The 25,765-nt window shown below is 38.1% G+C and overlaps 3 protein-coding genes and 1 long non-coding RNA gene across 6 annotated transcripts; 3 read left to right on the forward strand and 1 right to left on the reverse strand.

The window, feature by feature from the left end:
* Positions 1-2,977: 2,977 nt before the first annotated feature.
* On the reverse strand, positions 2,978-3,552 carry LOC122537316 (the record flags this gene model as incomplete). Its single annotated transcript, XM_043670397.1, has 1 exon — positions 2,978-3,552. A coding segment is annotated over exon 1 (198 nt), but the record flags the coding sequence as incomplete, so codon positions are not given.
* A 3,434-nt stretch (positions 3,553-6,986) lies between these two features.
* LOC122537317 lies at positions 6,987-10,785 on the forward strand. 2 transcript variants are annotated; one of them, XR_006308600.1, is made up of 4 exons: positions 6,987-7,851; positions 8,070-8,277; positions 8,906-9,091; positions 10,203-10,785. It is a non-coding gene; the product is annotated as an uncharacterized LOC122537317 (long non-coding RNA). The 2 variants fall into 2 exon arrangements; XR_006308599.1 differs by lacking the exon at positions 10,203-10,785 and adding an exon at positions 9,499-10,098.
* Positions 10,786-12,927: 2,142 nt separating this feature from the next.
* LOC122537315 (40S ribosomal protein S17-like) lies at positions 12,928-13,898 on the forward strand. The gene is made up of 3 exons (XM_043670395.1): positions 12,928-13,023; positions 13,295-13,446; positions 13,579-13,898. The coding sequence occupies exons 1-3, from the start codon at positions 13,021-13,023 to the stop codon at positions 13,817-13,819; spliced, it is 396 nt and encodes a 131-aa protein (XP_043526330.1). The 5' UTR covers positions 12,928-13,020; the 3' UTR covers positions 13,820-13,898.
* Positions 13,899-14,255: 357 nt separating this feature from the next.
* Positions 14,256-23,379, forward strand: LOC122537314 (ubiquitin carboxyl-terminal hydrolase 3-like). Of its 2 annotated transcripts, none has more exons than XM_043670393.1 (6): positions 14,256-15,559; positions 19,153-19,300; positions 19,657-20,443; positions 20,852-21,094; positions 21,292-21,485; positions 21,832-23,379. In XM_043670393.1, exons 1-6 carry the CDS (start codon positions 15,469-15,471, stop codon positions 21,992-21,994), a joined length of 1,626 nt encoding a protein of 541 aa, XP_043526328.1. In that variant the 5' UTR covers positions 14,256-15,468; the 3' UTR covers positions 21,995-23,379. The 2 variants fall into 2 exon arrangements, with proteins under 2 accessions (XP_043526328.1, XP_043526329.1); XM_043670394.1 differs by lacking the exon at positions 14,256-15,559 and adding an exon at positions 17,514-18,838.
* Positions 23,380-25,765: the final 2,386 nt, after the last annotated feature.

Genomic DNA, 25,765 nt, shown 5'->3' on the forward strand with positions numbered 1-25,765 from the left:
TAAAAAAATTTTTTTTCATTGTTCGTAATTAAAAATTTTTTTTTTTTTTTTTTTTTTTTTTTGCAAAATTGATTCCCACTCTCTCAAATGCAGAAGCGGCACTAACAAACGGACAAAAATACACAAAATACAGACTGATTGACCGGGACAGAATGCCACGGACGAAAAATTGAATAGCGAAACAGCCGAAAAACCTTGACAAATGGCAGAAGATACGAGCCGCGGTGAAAAATATCGGATGCAATTCATGCCAGTAAACTTAATTCCAGTGGTTTTTTTTATTTTCCTGACTGTTGGCATAACAAGGGTGGCAAATTAGCCAGAGCTCGCGAAATGTCTCCCTTGATGATTGACACTGTGAAATTTTTCGCTGCCGAAACAGAGAAAAGGGATGAACGCGTCCAATGGTTGTATATAAAAATACAACACCGAACGAATCCAGTTCGGCCGATCGTAAAAAAGCCAGAATCACGAATAGGAATCGTGAAATTGGCACACTTGCACACGTACAATTTCTCGCGGAAGTATTCGAAAATATTCAAAGATTATTAATAAAACGAATCGAACACGATTCGTTGTAAATAGATTTTGGCTTTGACAAAGTCTACTTTACGTCAATTTCTTAATTTCGTGGCGCAAATACAAGAATGATTTTTTATTCATTATACAGAAAAAATGGCAAATTTTCCAAGTAAATTAAAAAATCATCAAGAGAGAAATTTTAATTACAAATTGAATAAAGAAAATTTAAAATTAAGAATTAAAAATTTACATTCCAGTAATTATCCAGTGATTATTTATGGAAAAAAAGAATTCCCAAATTTTTGATGGCTCAGAATCTACCTCTTGTAACACTGTAGTGAGCATTTTGGGTATTACCCAGTAAAAACAATGCTGCTAGTGCGTGTGTAACTTTAGTTTAACGATCGCGAGAGTTTGGATCAGGAATGCAAATCGTGAAACTTGTAGCGGTGGCTATATGGGAGGCTAAACGTGATTTACAATTTGAGGATCATGAGACTTTTAGGTGGCGATAACCGTTCCGGTTCGAGCAGTGGCCTGGTTTGAAGCAGCCGTAAAATTTTTTCCACGCGAGCGTCATCGAGAACCGCGAACGATAGTTTGTGAAACGCTGGTGGAAAGAACATTGTGAACCGGTGATAGTATACGTCCATTACAACTTGCGCGTAAAAATGTTATTACTTTCTGTGGTAAAAGTATGTAACTTACAGAGTGCTTCGATAAAAACAAGCAGACGAGTTACTCTAATCCTTTATTAACATTGCATCGCGTATTTTTGGGAGATATGAAAATGGAAAAACTTAAAAAATGCACGTGTCATGAAAAAAAATATAAAATCTCCTTTTTATAAATTATAATAAATATTTATCTGTAAAATATTACAGCTTCAGAGTTTAAAGTCCAAATTTAAAAAATCCTAAATCTCGAAACTTCCAAACTAGGGAAAACCACGAATTTCAAAAAATTTAAATATTCCAAATTTCAAAAGATTTGAATTTAAAAAAAAATCCAAATAATAAAATAAATCCAAAGTAAAACACTTCGTTCTGTAGCATATTTTTTGAAGTATTTTTTTAAAATAGTATGAAATGGCAAGATCCTCCGAATTAAAAGATTTATTATTCGTAAAACGGAAGAAGAGAAACGTTAATTGTTCGAAAATAACAATTAGCAATGAAAGTTTACTATTACTACGCCAGCCGCGTAATGGTATTTTAAGCCTTGATCTAGCTAATGCAGGTAATTAGTGTCCTTCCCTTCGAATAATTATCGGCACAAGTTTTTATACCCTATCCGCTCCATTTAACAAACTGATGTTTGACCTTAACTAATCCAAAGTTTAAACTTGCTACTTGCATTGCGTTGGTCGATGTACCTTTTAGTAAGACCATGGTTTAGCTTCATGGGGATTTTATGAGTAAAATTTAACCGAGTTTGTCGCGCTGTGTTTTGAAAGTTCAGACAATTTGTTCGTAAAAGTTACGTTTAATGTTGAAAGACAAATCACGTACTGTTGGAAGTTCCAATTTCGAAAAACATATCTAAATTGTCAAAAAAAAAACTGCAAAATTTCAAACATCAAGAATTTTAAATTCCAAACATCCGTCTAATGAATTTCTTGAAAGAATTTCTATGCAGAAATTGTTTGAGGCTATAAAAGTGAAGTGAACCGATTCAGCGAAACGACTAAAAGGAATGAAACTGATTCAAAGAATACTTGGAAAAGGGGATAAATCGTATAAGGAGATCCTCGAGTATCATGGATTATTCAGCACCATTAAGCTAAACAATTAGACTTACCACCAGAAAAATGCTGGTAATTAAAGTTCGTTGGTCAAGATTAATAAACCTTAGAACACCGATACGCCAAGTTTCTCAGAACTGTGCAACGAGCCATTTCTCTTAATTCCTCCCCCGAGACTACTTCAACTCTATTACAATAATTATTTTGAAACAATAATCCTGAACATCTCGAATGGAGCAAGCATTTACGTTGTAAACATCGAGGCCATATTTAGCAAACATCGCCGTAAACTAACAAGCCATATTTAGTAAAGAAAGGTCATTTCATTTTGTTACAGTAAATTGAGAAAGGGACAACGTTTTATGTAACAATGCAAATTGTAACATTGTTAAATTGTAATTCTATGAATTGTTTTATTAATTCAACAAATGCGCCTTTCAGAAGCCAATTTGCTAACTCTATCTTTTGCCATGTTATCATTTTTATAATCCACTGCATACGTAATGCAACGTTTTGAAAAAGAAATTAATTAATCAGAAAGACATAATACAGATAATCGTAAACTCCATGGCTTCTGAACGACTCGTACAGATTTAAAAATTAGCAGACATACGTCAACATTCTAATAATTAGAATGTTCTAATCACTAGAGTGCTATTTTGGATAACTGTCAATCATTAACGAAGAAAGAGGAAAGATTGGAGGACTCACCTGTCCATAGTTGTCGAAACCGTACTTGGCGGCGACCTCTGCAGCAGCTTCTGGTCCATCGGGCACGTGAACGGCGAACTGGTTGCTGTAAATCGGCGTTTGTCGTGGCCGTGGCCGTGGTCCAGGTTCCGATTTTACCAACAAAGCACCGATCAACACCACTAGTAACACGCACAACGAGCTCCCCTGAACCATCATCTCGTCGACTTTCGAACGCGCGAGATACGATATTATACTATTACTCGTTACAACACCCCGTTACTTCGTGTTAACGACGATCCGCGAGTCGAAACTGGAATATTTTTCAAACGACGACGATCCACGATGAGAACACACGATTCCAGAATAATAAATTTCCCGTGAAATCCGGCGGGACTCGCGAATCTTCACTTAATTTCCGTATACCATCGTCGCGAGCGTCTCGACGCATCCGAACGACGCGAGGGAAGCAAGAAAAGAGAAGAAACGTTCCGTTGAATATTACAGCGGAACGACCAGCTCGGCACGCGACGCGACACCAACTGAACGACTTTCGATTCTTCGAAATTTCTTCAGGTCGTTGCCTGACCCTCGTATCTGTAACCGAGAAATTGTTATGATTTAGTCGAGAAGCAGAAAAAAGAAACAACAAGCGCGCCAGCTACGACGCTTGCTCGAAGGACATTTGCGGCGTAGCAATATTATCAACAGGATTTTCCCTGAGTTGTAAATTCTAAAATTCACTTTCAAGTTTTAAATAATTAAGGATATATGTATATTATATATTATATAGTGTAGCAATTTTATTTCATTACACGTGTAATAGAATAAAAGAACCTGATTATTAGTATTATATTTATTTGTTCTTTATTGTTTCTTTGAGTCCCCTATAAATTAAAGAACATCGAGTTCGAACTACTTTTAAATACAAAGTTTTTCACCCTCAAATTTCGAGTTTGAAGATCAAAGTTTCAAGTCTCGAATTTAAGACCGCGAACTTCAAATCGTTCTTCTGGGTCATCTTCCTCTTCTGTCAAATTTCTTTAAAAAAATTTCGCGGAAGTTCCAGAAAAATACACTCAGTACAAAAGTTTCGAGAAAACCACGTCCAACGGAAAACTTACGGTCCGTAATGGAACATTGGACGACCAGCGATTGAATTACAGTGCAGTTAAAACAATCACGCGGGAAGCCACGAACGTAACGGCAATTTAAAAATCGAAAACCGATAAAATGTTTTCTTGTATTTCGCTCGTGTCGCCGCGGAAGACATAGAAGAAAACTCCTGATAAAGTCAAAAGCTTCCAACGCTGATCTCGACTTCCCCTTTCTCTCTCATTCTACCTTTTTGCCACGTAGAGCCACAGAGAGTGTGCACCGAAGGATTTCGAAAACTGTATTACAGACGTCGATGAAACCCGCTGGATTCTATGTACCTCCGTAGAATTGGAATGGAGAGACGCGACACGGTAACGGGTGTGTCATCAGAAGCAGGACATCCGAATGTTCGGATGTTGAAATTTGAAGGAAAATACGCGCGGAATACAAAGTTTAATGTAAAGGGTAGCGTCGACAAACACTACGAATTTTAAAAATCAATAGCTACGCTATATATTTCCGGGTAAACGTAATTACTACATTTTTCACTTTTGTTCGAAAGCATTGTACGAATAAAAAATTCTGTTAGTAGTTAATTCATGATCGCAAAATGAAATCACTTATCGACTGGTGTCATTAATCAAAAAAGGAACATTCGACACGTTTGATTTAAGAATATAAATTTAATATGTCATCCCTTAAAAAAAAAAAAAACACGCGGATTTTTTTAGAGAATCAAACTTTACACTGGAAAATTGGTTTTACATAGCTGCATGAAATATTGGTGTTTTATTAGACTATCCGCTTGTATTTTATAAATGCCGCAATCTGCATATGTCGCAGCCGATGTTACACATCTGAAAACCATTTTTTATTTACAGTAAAAATATATTGCAAAAACATATCAAATCCTGCTACAAATCAAAAGACCTCGCTAAAATTTAAATTTCTCGCTTCTGTAAATATTCTTTTATATCCTGGCTCGTGCAAATTTATTATTTCGCGATAAATTCTAAACAAAATATCAAAACTATGCAAATTACTGATTTGTGATGTTAAAGGAAAATGGTAAAACTCGTAAAATAATATAAAATTGCATTCTACTAGCAAATGTTTGAATAAAAACGATTTTATAATTCACTGTTATTTGAATACGTAACTTTTTATTAAATCAATGAACATTATTTTTATTCACAATATACAATTATCATGACGCGCCATTTGCAATTTTAAATTTAAATTATTCAAGTGACATCTACCTCCTAATCTTTCAAATCTTTTGAATAATTGGTGGCGGTAGTGTATGTTTTGACAGTAAGTAAAAAAGTGAACTACCTTATTTTCATACGCATCCTGATCCTGCACTGTTAAAGTGACATCTACCTCCTAACGTTTGAAATCGATCGAATGAGTATTGACGTCAGCATTGATTTCCCAATATGGCGTAGTAACTTTGAATGCATGTTTTAATGTTCTAAATATATCATGATACAACTTATTGGAATAAATGAATGCTCTAAATTAATGCTCACATTCAGAAAAAATATTACTTATTATCAGTTTCAACTATATTATATTCTCAGAGCCTTGTATTGTATTCACAGGTCTCAATCTATAAACTCATCTGATGATATGTAATATAATCTATAGTACTGCTTATAAGTATTCGAATGATAAAAATAATACTTTACCTTTGTCACGACAGTTAATTTAGGATCTCCCACTATTGTTAAAACAAAGAATTTCACTTTTATTCACTCGTTATAATACTCTACCGTGACGCGTCAGTTGCAACTGCAAATTTCAAATCTGAACTGTCGAAGCGACATCTAGCTACCAACTTTTGAAATTATTACTTTCTAGCTTGAAGCGTTGAGAACAAAACCGCCCTCTTTTATTAAAATGTCCTAGCTAACATTTTTCAAGATATACTGAAATATTTGAAATTCCCCACGTTTTCTATATCTTTCAAGCAAAATTATCCAATAATTCAATATATTACACAAATTCAATATAAAAAAGATAAATTCTCCCGCTTTTATATAAGGTATTATATAATGTACATATGGTTATATATGATACATTTCATTAGAGTAAATTAACGCTATAAATTTACGTTCAAGGAAAATGGCGGTTCAGTCCATTTTTTCTTCGAGTGCCTCATATTGTATTCACGTATATGTAGATCTTAAGCTGATTACATTATGCGTGTTCTCACGAATTATCATTTTAACGAACGAAACGTCTGAAGATTAAATTGCATAAAAATCTATTACATATTTGATTAAGTTCGTTAGAACATGCATGCAGTGTGACTATAGCCGTGTATAAATTATCGTATAGAAACTATAATTTACAATATTACTGAATGTTTGCACAATAAAGATTTTAAATTTTACTTTACCTTTGTTAAGAAAGATGTAGGCAAGCCCTTTGTTGCTATTTGCACACATAATTTCTTGTTAAAACAATAAAACATATCACGACAATTTACCGCGACGCCGCGTCGGTTGCAACTGAATTTATTTCAAATTTTAATTATCGAAGTGACATCTATCGACCAACTTTTGAAATTGTTCGAATAATTATAAATAGTGTAAATTTTTTAATATACTAGATACTGTTTAAGCCATTGAAATATAAAATAAGAATGCATATAGAAAATAAATATTAAAAACTAATTTTTATTTTATTATGTTGAAAAATAGAAAAAAAGAATAGAATAGATTTTTAAATTTATCTTTCTATTTTTTATCTCTTTTATATTGTAATAATTAATTATATCATTATATTGCGTAAATTATATTGTATTTAATTACATTAAAATTATCAATCGTAAAAAAATGAACAAAAATTAAATTTCAACATTTACCGAACAAGAGATTCAATACTACCTGAATATCAGCCAATTGATCGAAGCGTCCGAAGAATTCTCGAATCACGAGAACATGAGTACCAATCGATTACGCATGAGAATCACCGCCGAGAATCGATCGTTACTAACACATCGATAAACGGATAAGTAGAGTTCGCTGTACAAGTGCATATGCAAAATTTGACAGAACTATGATCGAATACCACAATTCGTGGAAATAGTGCGAGAACAAAAAGGAAACGATCTATCATAATACACATTATCATAAATTTTTTAATTTACAAATTTATAAATTTGTATTACTGTTTTTCAATAATATTTGTGTTACTGTTTTTCTGTATTTTTTTTAGGTTATAGAAGTGATCAATATGGCTTCCGTGCAGCTCGTATAAAACTAAACGCCTGACCATCGATGTTCAAAGCATTATATAACAAGACAAATTGCAGTAGAGTCACTTTTACCTGTCACAACATTGACAAGAACTCTCACGATGGTACATACGATGCCTTCGTACGTAACGTTAAGCATAAAGATACTTTTTATGGACGCAATATAGTAATACCGGCTAATGAACATGATCAGCTTTCCATGCTCCTTATTTACCGTGGTTCTACCGCAAAATATTATACCCGCGTGCACGCTCGTGTTCATGTAAGCGAAGAAGCAGCAGTTTAGACAAATATCCCTTGTACCTTCGAGCAACAAACGCTGAACCACTATCCATGAACCAATAATAATCAGAACCGTTACCTAACAAGTAATCGGATTACACTGGCAAAGCTTGGAGTTATGTTTGAAGTCGGTGACGTCAAGGTATTGATATTTTTAACCCACAGAATGCCAATCTGAGTCAGAAAATTGCCAATATTTGCCATTTTCTTTCTTTTACTTCCAGGAAAGGTGTGAGTAATAGCATACAGTGTAAGTACATGCACCAGTGAATACCAGATTATAAATGCTAAAACTGTGGATATTTTTTGCAAATTCGCATTTTATAAACATAATTAAAGAAATAGGAGATTTATTTCATTTACTAACACTGCTTTGAATATTATTTGCATCTTCAAATTTTCTATAGCTGCATAAATATCCACAGTCTAATAATAACAAAAGTGTAAACTCATGTCAAATATATTCAGGTGAGAAGTTTTCAAACTCTGCAAGTATAATGAAAATCAATTCGACAGCGAACATTTGTGTTAAACATCATATTAGTTGTGTCATGATGTCAAAAAAATGAGAGAAAATCTTTATTATGGTTCAAAGACCGTAGAAAGCGAGAGATTCGTAATTCGTGAGCGCTGTTATGTATAAAATAAAAGGAGCATTATAATGCTACGAATAATGGTATGTAATATTATACAGGATATTTCGAAACAGATCTTCATTTCAAACGAATGTCGATCTATTTTCTTCTTCGGAACAACTCGGGAATATTTAACAGAACGATCTTTCGTTTTCTTTTTTTTTTTTTTTTCTGAGGAAAGCAAATTTCAGTTTCCCTTTGAAATTAATCAAATTTATGCGCAACGCGAGGAAAGATGTAACTGTTTGTAGTTCAAGAGCTCATTTTATTTTGTCACAAAGCATTGAAAACGCGGTTAAATTGGGGACACACGAACTCCGACCAACGTGATTTGAATATTGAGTATTCAACCATTTGAATAGTTCTTTCTGTTAGGTACACAGAACGACGTATAATTTATGGCGTGACTGAAAAGGCTAGAGAGAATATCATGTAAAATGAGATAGAGAAAGACGGAAGACTTTAATACGGTGAAAAGTTTAGTTTTCTGAAAAATCTATAGTACTTTATAATGAATAAAAATATTAATACCATTTTTTTAATAATATATGTGCAAATACATTAATAGATCGCCATTTAATTTTAAAAGTTTATTAAATTCTATTCTATCATATTCTATTATAAGTTAAATTGAATTCAGACTCTGTTATGAATCATGTGTTTTGATAGAACCTGTACTATACGTTTGCGTGCATCTGCGAACAACTATCTTGCGTACTGAATTCAATTATCAGTAACACGAGTACTCTCCGAGAAGACGTTGACGACAACATCTCGGACAAACACACGACGGACAGTTTAGTGACAATTATACTAATGAATACGCCAATGGCAATGCGTATACTTCATTAACATGTAAGTACAAACCATATTTATGTGGAAATCATTAGCGCGGTTCTTCGTGAATTTTAACACTTCATTATTGAAAATTGATACTACTTCGAGGAGAATTTTGATAAGAAATTAATTAAAATTGTAAGAGTTTGGAATTTTGGAAGTTGAAAATTTGAATTTCTTAGTTTAGGAATTTTGGAAATTTGAAAAAGAAAATTACACGGAGTGGAGTGGATATTTTATTATAGATCTTAATGTTACACATGCATAACATAATTGGTATTTTATTTTTAAATAAACAAAATATGTATACATACAATTCGTTAGAAGTACAGCTTTCACGAAGAAATGATATTCAAATCTATTCGTAAGACTGATATGATCTAATCTTAATCTAATATAGTTTATATTTTTGAATGAAAATGAAGAAAGCCGGTAGAGAAAAATGTTAATGGAAACGCTGATAAAGCTAGACTTTCTGTGAGTATGATTTTTATCTCAAGTGCAACGATGCGGACGCGACATTTGCATCTCTCGTTATTTCGATACTAGTGATGAATAATTTCGCGATATGTTCAATTTTCTTTGATAGAAAAAATCTCGTTACGTTTTAAATGTCTTTCGTAACAATAATTTATGATTTCATAACTCTATCCGAGCTTATCAATATTTATGTTTAAATACGGTTTCGCTTATCATTCGTTCAATAAAAGAACGTTAATGTATTCTAAAGAGGAAAAACCAATGAGGAAAGATCAATGAATTAAACTTTGAACGAATGATCTAGACAAAGACTTTAGATATTAAAGGACGTTTATTTCTTTACTTGTTGATTTCTCTGAGATAATCATTACTATTGAATCTATACTTGTATATACGAAATCATGGAAATAATATATCTGATTAAAGACGCATGAAATTAGAAGATTAATAGATATCGTTTGAAGATTATTTCATTACGGTGTTTCTATAGTTAATAAATATTCATTTTCATTATTTTTACTATTTCTCTGTGCAATGCATTACATTCAATTTCAATACACCATTTGTTGATTTTACAATTATTAATTTAACTATTAGTTTTTGATTACGATAAATCGCTTAAAGTACTTGATAATGTAAATCATTTCAGAACTAACGCAACACGCATCATCTCCAAACGACACTAACCACACGGTCCATTATGTAGCCGATAATAAAGTGCTCTTAATACCGATACTCTCGTGCACAATCGCTAGGTCGCAGCCAATCGCAATACTCCAATTTTAAATCAAATGGAAAACGAGAAAACAGAGCCAGCGGGTATTGGTGATCACTGTACACGTATACACGGTATACCATTACCATATATACTAGTGACAAGTTGAAACTCGTTCGATCAGGAAAGAGCAACCTGGAATTTTTTGTCACCGAGCTCTCGAGGAGACGAGGTTGTACGCAAACCGGGACGCGGCAAGGGGAAAAGAAGAAGTATTTGAGCAAATCATCATGAAAATGGTGTATTACACTACAGTAGCTCACGAAGATATTTAAACACTATATAAAACTTAATGTATACATCATGCAGGTTACATGGAACATCTTGAAATAACTGTCATTGTCATATTGGAGAAAATTTGGAGACAAAAGCTACTACAAATATATCGCACACGTACGTATTCCAAAAGAAACGCAACTATTTGAAAGTTTGTGAAAAAATTTAGTAAAAGCTATATTTAACAATGTGCACAATTTAATGATTTTTTCCTACAAAACGTAAACTTTAAAAATTTAATATCCTTTCAGCTTAATCTCGTAATTTTCAAATTCACATCAAGCCGTTTCATCGCAGCAATGAAATTTCGCTTCGTTCAACACGCATACGTAACAGCTGGAATATTTTGGTGAGCCACTGTATATATTTTCGCAAACGAAACGCGAAACCGTAATTAGTTTCAGGTCAGAAAAGGTCAGAGGGAAGCATTAATCGAGACTAAAAGGTTTTTTTCGAGCCCGCATAATTAGAAGGCGACACCGCGATATTTCTTTGGCGACGCATCGCGCATACGATACGAAGCTTGTACACACGCGTGGCCGCGATCATTTTTCGCAGGCCACTCGCTCTCTGGCCTGAATTACACACGCGCGCGTGGCCCTCCATGAAACACCAACGCTGCTTTCACAGCCTGTTTTTTTTTTTTTTTTTCTTCTTAGCAGCGCAACGCGTTGCCACCATTCCGCATGCGAATCACGGTCAGCCTCTATTTTCGACGAAAGTGAAAGAATCGAGATCAACGACCCTACCAATCACGGAGAAATTCGCGAAAGAATATATCGACATATAAAAATCCTCCTGCTGGCGATTTAACAAGGAAACGAACGTACTTGACTTAATAGTCTAACAACACGAACAAACTTCATAAATAGAAAGTCTGTGATACACGAGGATGCAGAGATATCAGCTGACAGAAACAAAGGTCAAGAAAGAGCTCCGCGAGTTAGTTACTGAACTATGATTAGATAAATATGAATATACAAAGCTGTATAACAGAGACACGTACTAATGTAAAAGTGACAGGAAGATTAGTGAGTCACGCGACATCAATCGTCAAACAAATTTTTTTTATTTGTCTTTAGTAAGATATACACTTGCCTCTATTCAAGTATCACGCAGCGTCAGGCTCCTACGAAGTATGGTCAACTTCCAGCGAGCTTGCTTCGACGATACAAATGTCACCGACTTTGATACATGCACAAAAACGACTATGTTTTGGCAGTGGTTCGCGGCATGTTCTTCCGGCATGAGGCCTGCGACGAAGTTAAATAGACATCGACATGTGCGCGATAGGGAAAACACTGGGAGACGGCACCCACGCACTATTCGGAGTAAATTGTCAGAAGAACGAGGCCGAACTTACGAACCGAACCACCGATCATCCCGACCACTACAGGCCAAGTGTAGCACCGCACTGACTGCTCTCGCCGTTCACCAAGGCGATAAACAAACTCGTCGCCTCTCCCTCGCGAGTCTGCCCTCCTTCTCGTATCTCGTGTCTTTCTCTCACTAAGTGTTCACTATCCCGCTTCCGCGGACAAACGCCGATTGCCGTGTGCTGCTGAGCAAAATTTCGGTCTTTCTCGCACCGCGGCGTTGGCAATATGGCATGATCTCACTCTCATCACTCTGTCTCACTCACATCACCATTGGACATCTTTGTTACTTTCCTTCTCTTTCCACCAGTGCTCCGTTTAAGGCACAGTGCTGCCACCACACTTCGTCCACTAGCGCATCGCGTCGCAGCTTGTCACCTGGCGTTCTCGATTTTCTGACACTTTACGAATACGTGAATCAAATCAAACGATATTTGGCGACCGAGAACGTTTGCAGTTTTGCGAAAACGTGATGTCACTCGCGAAAATGGTGAACAAGACACATTTATGATGGCTCCATGACGCGACAACGCGATGTACGACATGTTTTGAGCCACTGACAGTCTGCACTGGGCCAGGAAACTGTATTGAGGGTGCTGGTGCCACCTTCTGCGATCAATCGCAACGTAATTTTGTTTAAACTAAGGAGACTTTCATTTTTACAGCTAAAAATGTTTAAACTTGCTTTGAATTAATATTTACATTTTGTAAAACTATTTACAGCTGTGATGAAATATTTGTACAAAAATCTAGTTAAATTCCCTATATTATCTTCCGTGGAACATAAAGAATATCGCAAGCGTTATATTTTCACAAAAATTTACAAGAATGTTGTTTTTCTTCGGAAACTTAATTTTAAAATTCAGATAAAATTTTCGGATTTCGTAACTTTTAATTCTTTTTATTTATCATCTGCAAATAAATGAAATCTCTAACGATAAACTCAATGTAGATTCTAGATGTCTCTACTGTAGCTTTTGAAGTAAGTAGAACAACTAGTCTGTCTCTTCCATTTTGGTGTGTCGTTCCGGGATATCATCATGGTGCGTATATTTAATGGAATCTAAGAAAAAAATCTACAGAAACAATGATAATCCCTTATCAAGTGCATAAACGAATTATCTAGCAATGTATTATAAATTATATTGTATAGGAAAGTTAAAATATTTATGTACTATAATAGATGATTGCAGTTACAAATATTTGAGGTTACGCGAACGTGCATGTGCTTTGAACGTGTTTTTGAATATTTTATTTGTAAAAGAGTGAAAAATGCAATGAGCAAAATGAATCAGAATACAAATATGATTTCAGAGTCGCGTCAGGACAAAGACGGTCAAAAAGGCCGCAAAACTCATCATTGAGAAATACTATACTCGACTAACTATGGATTTCCATACAAATAAAAGAATATGCGAAGAAATCGCTATTATTCCCAGTAAATCTCTAAGAAATAAAATCGCTGGGTATGTATTTACAAAAAAAGTGTTTTTTTAGTATAAAAACATGTTTGAGAATAGTTTTACAAAGTAACAAATTTCATAACCTAATGAATTTAATATTTTATCTAAGTTTCTTTCTTCTATTATTTTTAACAGATTTGTTACGCACTTGATGAAGCGTCTTAGACACAGTCAAGTACGTGGTATTTCCATTAAACTACAAGAAGAAGAAAGGGAACGCAGGGACAACTATGTTCCTGAGGTGTCTGCTTTAGAGCATGATATCATAGAAGTTGATCCAGAAACCAAGGAAATGTTACAGATGCTTGGTTTCAACAACATTCCAGGCCTTCAACTCACACAATCTCAATTGCCACCATATAGCAGACGTTCTTAAAATTTATTTCTTTATATTAAATAAGATTGTTGGTATTGCATTTTTTAATAAAATTGCAAGCTGACACTTTAAAAATTCATTTGATTGATTTATTCGTTTGTACATTTATTCGTATATACATATATTGGTTTCTTCATACTAACAGACTGTTGCTATGCAGGCTGTTATTAATGCAAAACAAAGTGTATTGATATTTTCAATTTTGTAAACAAAAGTCAGTACAGTTTTTTATATAGATGTATGTACTACAACAGAAAACGTGTTTCATGTAAAAGAAAGTACAAATTATTTAATTTTAAAACATACAAATAATGTACAAAATATAAACAATTTGAAGTAAAAATCAGCCATTATGGGACTTAGTTTCATTACAATTTATAATAGTTAATTATTAAAATGAATTTTTTCGTTTACTTTTCTCAATATTTTAAGTAAAACGTTATTAAAAAATATCAATAGTAACTTTCTTTTACATTACTTTTTTTTCTTATAAAATGAAGTTAATATTTTCATTTAGAAGTTTATCAAATTCATAATAGATTTATCATTTGTGTTATATTACAGATGGTAGAAATAATTGTAACGTTATATTCAGAGTAACGAAACTGGGAAAAAAAGAACATTACTGCCGCGAAAGTTCTACATTATCGATCTTTTGCTCCAATTATAATTATATATCAAAGTTATATACAGTACATTAAAAGCACGTACTTCCAACATCAACCATTTTCGCTTTCTCTCGCACGAGTCTCGTCGTTTTAATCGCAAACATAGAAACCGAGCAATCCTATATCTCGTATCGTATTTTGCTAGCGATACCACGGCTCAAATTGCGAAAACGCAGAATACCATATCGAATATAGTTCATTACTCGGAAATATTTTGCAAGAGATAACGGGGCTCGGTATACGTGTACGCGACTGCATTGGCAGTGAAACGCGTCGTCGCCCTTCCAAAGGCGCCCACGCGATTGGGCCGGACCTGGACAAGTTGTTCAGAGGCTGCGCGACCTAGCACGATCCAAGGCTAGGTAGCCTAGCATAACCTGGTGAACGGAGCGAAGTTGAGAAGAAAGAGTAAGAGAAACGGAGAGAGTAGCTGTAATCGCACGCCTGCGAATGTCGGAACTCTCGGGTGCAGGGAGGAGAGACCGTATAACCGGCGAGTCAGTCGACTATTAGTGGTCTGTGACTCTGGAGGTAGCCCGACCACCGCAGAACCGAGCCCGACGCAGCTCGGTTGCGTTCGGTCGGTAGTCGGGGCCAGTCGGGCGCTCCACTGCTCTTTTCGGTCTGGTCGTTTTCCTCAGTCCATCGTCGTTGCGCATCGAGAACAGTTGTATCCTTTCTTTTTTTCGTTCCAAGACACACAACGAAATAGTCGGAGCCAATCTTTTTTTCGCGCTATGTGACGGATATCACGGGGCACCGAGCGTGTACCCCGCCTTTTCTGCACTTCATTTCCCACCCCGTCTTTCCTTCTCTTCGTTACCACTATACACGTACTCTCCTTTGCTCAGAGAAAGAGGGAGAGAGAGAGAGAGAGAGAGAGAGAAAGAGAACACACGTTGTAAACGCAGGCACGTACGTACGCAGACACTCACCGACGAAGGGGCCACGAGGGCCCCGTGGAATTGTGCCTAGGAAAACATGGAGTGTCCACATCTTGCTCAAAGCGTCCAATTCGACGGTAACGACGTAGAAGCGAATTGTACGAAGGATCTACCGTTCATCTGTGCAGGTAGGACCCCCTGCCTTTTCTCTTTTTTGAGCAGCTTGAGATGTATCTGAATAGGTCGAAACCTGGCTTGCACGAGATCCTTTCTTCTCCGATTGGAGTAATATTTTGCACGATTCGTTTCTCGCTCGGGCCCAATCTCGATCTTTCCTTCACTCCTGTTGTCTCCCATCTCCTTTTCTCTCATTTCTTTTGTTTCCTTTATCCCTTGTGTTCTCTGTCTCGCTCTTTTTTTCCCCTCTTCTTGCCATGCTCTTTCTCTTCCTCTTTCTCTCTTTACCTCTCGTGACCGAGGCCCCGGCCGTTCCTCTCGCGGCCTTGAGCCGTCGTAACCAACAAGATGAAACGAGCCATTTCTCTATTTCTCTTTAAAGATACTAATGCATGCTTTCTTTTTATCGAGAGAGAAATAATACCGCGATGACGCTTATGTTCGCTTTCCGTATCTTACGGCCTCTGTATTACACGCGAATATCGATGATACTTCTGGACGCACGACTCCTAGTACCATTCGTATATATCGTGAATCGAACTCCCAGTACGAATATGTATGGAAGTACGTCTCTCCTCGATACACGCGAGTGTGTACGTATCAGTACGTATGAATGCAAGCAAGCTTGCACGCGCGTGTGCGGATATAGTATGTGAAAGTCCACTCCTCTTCTTCGTGCATGCATGTACATATATATGCAATATAATATCTATATGTATGTGTGTGGTGAGTGTATGTGTCCGCCGTTCATGGGTGTCTCTCCACGGACCGAACAAGAGCGTTGTGGACGTGCGCGTGTGCATCGTCCTGCTGGGAGTTCTCAGTATGCGGCGCGGTCGTCATTGGAAAATCAATACCAGACGGCACTAATCAGCTGGCCTGAGATCTGTCATTAGAACTCGCCAGATAAACGTGTTCATCGTTCCAACTTCTTCGTTTTTTTTCTAATTTCTTTCATTTCCGCTCGACGACACGCATACGTTCACATTCTCGACAATCATCGTCTTAGAATTACCTTCGAAATTCAACGAGTAGTGCATTTCTCTTTGTTTAAGAGTTAAAATTTGTTTCCTCCTTTATCTAGTCTTTATCTGTTCTCTGTAGTCTATAGTATGTCTTTGCTACTATATTTGAAATGAATGCGATAGTTTTATTGCATCCATTTAAATCTCCCTTGCCCTACGTGTCCTCCCTCGATCTTCGTTGCAGACGAAATTTTCATCGTGGAGGCTCCATTTCCTCTGCTCGATAATCGGTGTTGCGTTATATCCTTTTTTCTTACTTCTTTCTTTTAGCGACCTCTTACATAGTAGAATAGCAAGAAAGAAGCGTTTCAGCAAGATTCTCGAATTATTTAGTTACAACGAATTCTTTCAAGAAAATTTTAATTTTCATCTCGGCTTTCATGCATAGCTTTTCGGAATCGTGAAGAGTCTATTGAATTCGCGAAGCATGTCCATCTCTTGTCTGAACGTTCGAGTGTGGAAGAAAGGTGGAGTGAAAGAAGGAGAGAGAGAAAAATCGTGAAATAAAACAAATAGTCAAGGAGAGAGCATTGTCAGAGGTGTACCAGCACGGCCCATGACTCAGACCAGCGACTTTTTCCGATTACTTAGCTCAGTTCAAGTCAAGTCTCGGTGTTTTTCCAAATTGTCGAGCTGGTCAATCTATACACGTATATACGTGTGCATGCACGTATGCACACGTGGATACGATACTCCGCCGTCTTTCCCAAGAGATCGTTCACGCTCGGCGAATCGCGGCCGTATCCAGGTTGCAGGATCAATTTAAACATCTCGCGAGAAGAGCGCGACGCTGGTAAAAATTACCAAGCTCGACTCTGGCGCGAGTCACGCAGGAGAAAAATCGTCCCTCGTGGGCTATAAAAGAACCCCATGTTTCACACCCCTCTCTCTCTCTCTCTCTCTCTCTCTCTCTCTCTCTCTCTCTCTCTCTCTCTCTCTCTCTCTCCCGCCCCTCTTCTGCCTCTTTTCCTGCGCTGCAAGCTGGTTCGGGTACGACGTTGCAAAATCGATAACGGCGTCGTTGCTAATCGGATGCCTCGATACCAGTCGCATTGCTCGGGAAACGAATTTTTCCCTGGTCGTCCCTTTTCCTTTTCCCCGGGTTGCATCAAGTCGCGGAAGCTGCTGCCGCTCTGTGCGCGTTCTCGTTGCCTTTCTTTATCTAGTTCCGTCGCTCGGACAATGCGTCGACGAAATTCTTCGACGACGCAACACGCAGTAGGCGTGGCGAATCGTTCGTTACCAACCGGCGAAAAAGAGACGCAACGATATGACAAAAGAGATGGACGAATAAAAGGATGGATGGGTGCTCATTAGATGACTGTCGGTTTACCCTTGCAACATTTTTTCTTTTTTTCCCAGTTTGACGCAACGACGAGATTCGTTTCGGAAACTAGAATTTTTCGGAGTCACCTGCGCACAAGCCTATCTGACGATTTTCGTTCGATTCCGAACTTAGCTGTACTGACGTGATCTTCCAAGAATACAACACGATGATGCGCAACCCGTTTTTTTTTTTTTTTTTTCGAATCAAATAGAAATTTATCGCCCACTTTTTCCTGAGATTAGTCATTCGTTTGATGAAACTTTAATTGTGTGTCTAGCAAACTTTATCTGAATTTGACAATTAAATGAGACGAGGATGGGCGTGGAGCTCCGAAACTTCTTTCTTACATAAGATTGTGTTTAAAAAAATGGGTGTGTATAGAGACACGTGCTTCTTGAAGATTGAATTTCAGTTGGCTCGCCGATGTCTCCAATTTTTATGTATTCGTACTTTTTTTTTTCCTACCTCTAGCAATTTTACATCTTTCTATTTATTCCACCGTTGCAAAGTTTATTTAAGCAGCTAAGAATAGTCGAGAATCGAACGGAGCTATCCAAAATAAAAATAAAAATGATCGAAATCGATTCGATCCCATGAGCGTAGAATCTTCGAATTTTCTTCCATTCGACTTGCCTCTTCGTTGAACTTAATTGCAGAAAAGTGCCTTCTTGGAATGAGATCAATTAACCTAACGTATGTCTACAAGGATTTCCTCTGCTTTTAAAACACGTATCGTGATGCCCGAGATAAATATACGTATGAAAAAAAAAAAAAAAAAAAAAGAAACGTGCATGCAGAATCTCAAACTTGATAGCACTGCGAGACATTTTGCGATCGATCGATTGCGAAGGGGGTGTGTCGAACAGTCTTCCTCCCATTCACCCTGGTTTTACGCACTCTCTTGAGAATTACGTAAGCCGAGACAAGCCAAGAAGATGGTACATAGACTTGGGACTTATGTTATTTCGTAACGATCGGTCTTTATGCTTCCCGGATATTTAAAAAAAAATTCGTGAGATCTTGCAAAAATAGCTGCAGTTGGAGCAGAAATAAAAAATGTTGAATTTTATACAGGATATTATTCTAAATGTCACGTGATTAAGAATAATAAAATAAGTAGTATGTCACAAGTAACGATCTCTTTATTTGAAAATAGCAAGGATGAGACTAAAATGCTTTTATTTATAATTCTTAATTTCGTTCCCATTTTTAACATAAAATTATAATTTAAGTGTTTTGCTATTGTCGATAGTATGTGGCACGGAGAAAAGTACGTGGCTCTGTCTATACTGTGGAGCCATTCACTGTGGACGATACGTGGCAGGCCATGCATTACAGCATCACGAAGAAAATACTCAACACTGTGTGTGTATCGACTGTGAGAACCTGGCAGTATTCTGGTAAGTTTAAATCCTTCGCTTTCGCCATTCTCCGCGACAGTTCGACGAGTCCTAGTCTTTCTCGCGTCAGTTGTTACGATTTTTAATCTTGCCAGCTCACTGCTCGCCATCATTTTTAATGTCTCAAAAAAAGATATAACTATAGATATCGATCGATACAGCTATAGCTCCTGTCACTTAATTCTTTTAATTTCTTTACTTTATTGAATATTCAAGCACTATAGATCGCAATGTTTCTAATATAGTTACAGTCCAATGTCGAAAAAATAAAGAATCCATCCACGAGAGCTTCAGTTATTTAACAACACATGTACTTTACGAAAGAATGCACTTTACGAAAGAATGTACTTTTTCAGTTACATGTGTGACGAGTATGTGATCAACGATACGACGAGTGGCCAAATCGAGAAAATACGTCGCGTCACATTTCACAAGGACGAGCACAAGGAGAATGAGGAAAACTGGAATACGTCGCCGTCTACGACGCCGTCCTCGAGGAGAGAGAACAGCGACGAGAATGACGCGGATGCCCTGTGGAAGGCAGAGGTGGTCGTAAGGAACCTCCGGCCAAGGACAGCGCGGAAGAGGCTACATTCGTTGGATGGTACGAGCGGGGACAATCGGCCGGCGACCAAGCGTAGGAGTTCCAAGATAACCAAAGAAAAGAAGGTCGTCGGCCTAAGAAATCTCGGCAACACCTGTTTCATGAACGTCGTATTGCAATCGTTCAACAACATCAGCCATTTTTGCGAATATCTAACGCAGATGCCGTGTCTAGAGGGTATACCGTTCGACGAGCCACCCACACACAGAGGACGAATCGTCACGCCTGGTCGAGCGAAAGAATTCATGAGCGACGCCCTGCTCGCGGAAGAGCTCAGGAAGGTTCTTCTCGGTCTGAACCTTGGTGGTTCAAACGGTCAGGCAATTTCGCCAGAATGTCTTTTTCTTGTTATCTGGAAAGTCGTGCCGAGATTTCGAGGCTACCAACAACAGGACGCTCATGAATTTCTCACCTACATGTTGGACAGACTGCACACCGAGCTCTTGCAATTGTTGCCCAGACTGGGACACGAACCTCTCGGTCTGCGCGGCAAGCAGAGCATCGTCACGGCTGTGTTCGGAGGCACCCTTCTTAGCGTGGTAAGTCGCAGGATTGTTCAAGGAGGAAGCTCTGTTTAACTCTCGGCCATCGATAATCAAACGCTTTGCGACTGAGGGATGCCGTATCATTTTGATCTTTGAGCACTTTGGAGAAACTACACGAATCTAAAAATCTAAACCTCTGTCAGCTTTGATATAATATTAATGTGTTGCTTCGGTTTTTCTACCGATGCCCGCTTTCTTATGCGTGACACAATTGCATCAAAATGATCCGGCGCTCAGTTAGGCGAGGGTTAATGCGTTTCCAGTTATACTTTGTTATTCCAATACGGAATGACGGGAGGGAGTGCCCTTTCCAAATCAGCATTTTTTTGGAGAGTCATTTTATTATTCATTTTCTTCTTGGGAGAAGCGCGGACAAATTATGGATCGCGTTTCCTCGCGCAGGTCCACTGCATGAACTGCCGTACAGATTCGAAGACGCACGAGCCTTTTCAGGATCTTTCGCTGGATATACCGGACAGACTGCAGAGACGAACGAAAGAACAGGAAGAAGTATGCAGTCTCACGTACAGCTTAACGAGATTCTTCAAAGTCGAAGAGCTGGCCGATAGCGAACTGTACTTCTGTGACAATTGCATGGGAAAGCAGAGATCCACCAAGAGGTTCTGGATACATAGGCTGCCTAATGTTAGCATATTTTTGTTAACTATCTCACTTTTGAGTAGTGACACCAAAAGAATTATTTTCCTTTTGTTCTTTTGTTTTTTTTAATTCTTTCATTATTTCATTCTTTTTTTTTTTCGTTCTTTATTATATTTTCAAAATATATCTAGATCTATATTTAAATTTGGCAAGTTTAAGATAATGATTCTATTTTATTTTAGGTGTTGTGCCTTCACATTAAAAGATTTAGGTGGTGCAATTCCTATCGTTCGAAGGTGGACACACAGGTAGATTTCCCGATGAAATCACTTGATATGTCTGCATTTACAGTGCGTGGCGTGAATGGAACGAAATTGGGCGCTTCGAATAGTCATCTATACGACTTAGCTGCCGTTATTGTACATCACGGTTCAGGGTATGCTTCAACGTCCATTTTTTATGTTAAATTCATATGCAAATTAGGATCTGGTTCGTTCGTAATCTCTTTCAATGTACATATAATTTTATATTTTCATTAAATCTTATCAAGACTTATTAGATGAAATTTGTAACTTGCACATCATCACAATCTATTTTAAAATGACAGTACGCCATAAATTAAACACATGCATATTACATTTATTTGTACGGAAAAATATCAATGAATTTTATCAGACTTATAAGTTAGTTATTAATAGTATTATTCCATTTCTTTCACATTGTAAAACCAACGTTTTTCATCTATTGTACAATGAGAATAAATATTGGAATATCCATTTTAGTGCTGGAACTGGACATTACACTGCCTTCGCTGTTCACGACGGACAATGGTTTCACTTTAACGATAGCTCTGTACGACCAGCAACCACGGACGCGGTCGCCAAGTGTAAACCTTATATTCTATTTTACGTGCGGAAAGAATTCTCCATTCCACCTCCTTTGTGACGTCGTTTCCCCAGTCAGTCCCGTCCTGATGGTGCGAGCTTCGACGACGATGACGATGAGCGAATGAACAAGAAGTAAGGGAAATTTAAACACACGAAGTTGAACGGTGAAATGGCCAGATGGAAGAAACCAGAAAAATCACGCGAGCATTTCAAAGTTTCTAAAAGAGGAAGGAAAAGGACGCCCATTTTGTTTTCTAGCATATTTTTCGGCATTGTTTTTTTTTTTTTTTTTTGTGAAAAATATCGGTTGCTCAACATCGTATAGTAGCTAAATACTACGACGATTAGCACGATGATGAGTATGATATTTATACTTCTATCTTCGTGGTCGTTCGAAGCGAAACCAAACTGTTCAAATGTTCGCGAATGAGCGACGATTAAATATTTTTTATGTAATATGTGTTTCGTTTCTATTGATTTAAGTTCCTTCGTGAAACATATCTCTGGCTTTTTTTTTATAGTTATCAATTGTACGATAAATTAATCGGCAGATAAATAGTATCATTACAAACGTACGCCGTTGACATATCGATCAGTTGTTTCTGTATACGCATGTGTACATGTAGGGACGTACGCCTCCGTGAATCGAGAGCTTCCTCTCCTTTTTTAGAAACGGTAGAACGAAGAAGAAGAAGAAGAAAGAAGCGAAGAGCGAAAGAAGGAAAGAGCGTACTCTCGAGGCAGATCGCAGAAACGCGTTGCCTTTAAAGCTGATTTTCTTTATGCTCCTTTTCGCTGGTCTCTCGGTGGTTGTTGACCACCTCTCTTCATCGAATCGATTAAAGCTCCTCCCGGCCGTATAGCGGAATAACGCGCAATGCGTACCTCGTATATATAGTTTTAAACTAAAGCGAAAACGACTGGTCTTCTCGGTAGATAGATTTTTTCTAGGCTTAGAGAGCGACATCATCGTTATTTCGAAGGAGCTGGTAAAACGAAAACACCATATAAAGCCAACCAACTCTGTTACTTTGAGAAACATGTTACCTTCATCCTCTTGGATACTTACACACACGGCACGCGGATATGTGCATATATGACACACAACACACACGGACACGCACACACACGATTATCGTTCGAGCATACACGAATCGTTTACCATGTGTGTTGACAAAATATACGTATGTATGCATGTACGTATGCAAACACGTTCTCTCTTGTATCCCGCCCCTCCCCTCCTTTTCCCCCCTGCGATTCTCGACGACTCGACGACTCTTATGTGATTATTTAAAGACTTATTTTTTCTATAATGGTAACGATAATAACGATAATAAGTTAAAGAATGCGTAGCAAAAGAACGTTTTATTAAGGCGATAACCTCGACAAACGCGCATCTTCAGCAAAGACTCACTCGTATGCAAAGAAAGCGAGAGCGAGAAGTATAAAAAAAAAAAGGTGAAAAGAAAAGACAAAAAAAGAAGTAAAAAATGGAAGTAAGCGTGCAACACTATTATTGAGGATAAATGAGAAATGTATGAACGACGTATAAATAAAGAACATGAACGACGACATCATACTCTTATTTATCACGATTCATATTCCATTTTCAGTGTATATATTTTGTCAACAAATATTCGTGATTTTATTTAAAAAGAAATTAACAAATTAACACTCTCGAGTCGAGACGTAGACTCGAATGAGTTGGAACAACAACCGAATGCAAATGTACATTAGCGAAGTTCTATCTTTAAGTTGGCTTTCAACAGCCAGAATATTGGCTTTCCAAATTAATTTGCAACGTTTTTTTAAAAGCTTATGTACATAATTATAAAAATGCAATTCGTAGTACCGAAAAGAGCGCAAAATACGAATGTCAACCCTTCTTTTTCTGCAACGAGACGCGTGACTTCTTTCTTACCGATGATGAATCGTCATCTATTCGCGATCGGTATTTAGAAATCGAACAGAGCGAGATCGATATGATCATTCGATAAAATCGTAAGCAGAAGCATTCACTCTGCGCGTTTCTGTCTCTTCTGATGCGCTTGGAATTTTTGTTCCTGGCGAGTTCTTTGACAAGAACATCCTTGGTTGATTTCGGTGTCACGGTCAAACTTGCACGAAACTTTACGCGATTCTTCCGTCTCTCGGTCGAAACGTCCTGCTTCTTGTTCTCGTCCACCAAAGCAAACGGTGCTTTCGCAGATGTCTCTGGTGTTTCTCGCGCGCTTTTTACAAAAAACACCGAATAACGATCCTGCAATTTATCTTCATCCCTTTTGTCATCCGCTTCTGCGTTCTTTGTCCCTTTCTCGCGATCGGAATCGAGATCTTTGAACGCCTGAACCCACAGGTCGTCGCGATCGTAGCGTCTACAAGGATTCTCGGCGCTCAACGGCGTATTCTTGTTACTTTCTCTATCGGACGATACTCGATCGCGAACTATCGACGACTTCTCGTCCGGGGAGTCAGAATTGGGCTCAGGTTCGCACAATTTCTCCTCCGTGCTCTCGTATATCTTGAATTCCCGCAACGACGACAGTTCCGAGCAGTTGGAACTCTCGCATTCTTCCCGGTAGTCCTGGTTTTTATAAATCACGCTGGCCGCGTTCGTCGGCTCGCCACCGTTGTCGCGTCTCTTCGACTTTCTCCACATGGCGGAGAACTTTTTCACGAATCCCCTCATGCCGGACGATTTTGCGTAACGATCCGGCAATTCTGTCCGCGCCACGTAACTGATGATGTCCGCCGGTGAATCCTCGAACTCGGAACCGGCCAATCTGGTTATACTCGGGTGCGTGTCCAGCTTGTAACTCCGGTCTTCCTCGTCCTCGTCCAGGTTGGCCAGCCGCCTGGGCACCTTGAACTTCATCGAGGCGATGCTTGTTTTTTCGGAAATCGTGAAAGGAAATCTGTCCTGGCTTCTCTTCTTGAATCGCGGCGAGTCTCTCGACCTGTCGTGGCACAGCCTCGACGTCGAGGAGGAACCTACCACGGTGAATTGCCCGACGTCGTAGGACGTCTTCTCTGGGAAGAAAGTGGCAGTGTCCGATTGAATGGTTTTCGTCTGTTCCAGATTCAGACTTCTTCGAAACTGATCGGCTGACAGCCTCTCTATAGAAAATCGGAGCTTGTCGTGATTCTCAGCGATCTCTCTCGGTTTCGTTGGTTCCTCGCCTTCTGGAGACGTGTTCGAGGATTTCGATCTCTCCGAGTCTTCAATCAGAATCTCCCGGCATCCGTCGTTCCCCGTTTGGTTCTCGAATAAATTTGTTGTTCGTTCATCTGCCATCCGAGGGGAAAATTCTCCCTCGTATGTGCTTTGGTAATTTTCCAGAGGAAAATCTGTGACATTTGTGACATTTAGAAAGAAACTAGGCTCCCTGGATTCTCCTACTTTTTCTTCGAGATTTTTTACGGATTTTCGTACGTCGCGTCGTGGCGAGAAACTGTCTGATTCGTTTCCCGAAGAGATATTTTGCTCCAGAGTACTCTGTTCCTCATTCTCCTCAGACTTTCTTGAATTGTCGGCAAAAGTCGAGAACCCAGAAGTGTTCGCTGTGTGACTAACACCAGATCCGTCACAGTTCGGATTCTCTTCTTTTCCCTTGCTCTCAGATCGATTATCATCAATTATCTCGACTCGAGATGATAAACAGTTTTTCGACCGAGCTACTGTCAAAACCATACCCGATTTTTCTACGTTCACCAAATCTGTTTTCATGGAAGATTCGGTCAAAATCTCCGCAAACGCGCCGCTTTTCGCGGAAGGCAAGTCCTCACGCGATCTGGAAGCAAACTGAATATCTTCAGGTTCGTTCTCAAT

This window comes from Frieseomelitta varia, unplaced genomic scaffold (genome assembly GCF_011392965.1).
Source record: "Frieseomelitta varia isolate USP_RPSP 00005682 unplaced genomic scaffold, Fvar_1.2 scaffold_902, whole genome shotgun sequence".
NCBI classification, from domain to species: Eukaryota; Metazoa; Arthropoda; class Insecta; order Hymenoptera; family Apidae; genus Frieseomelitta; species Frieseomelitta varia.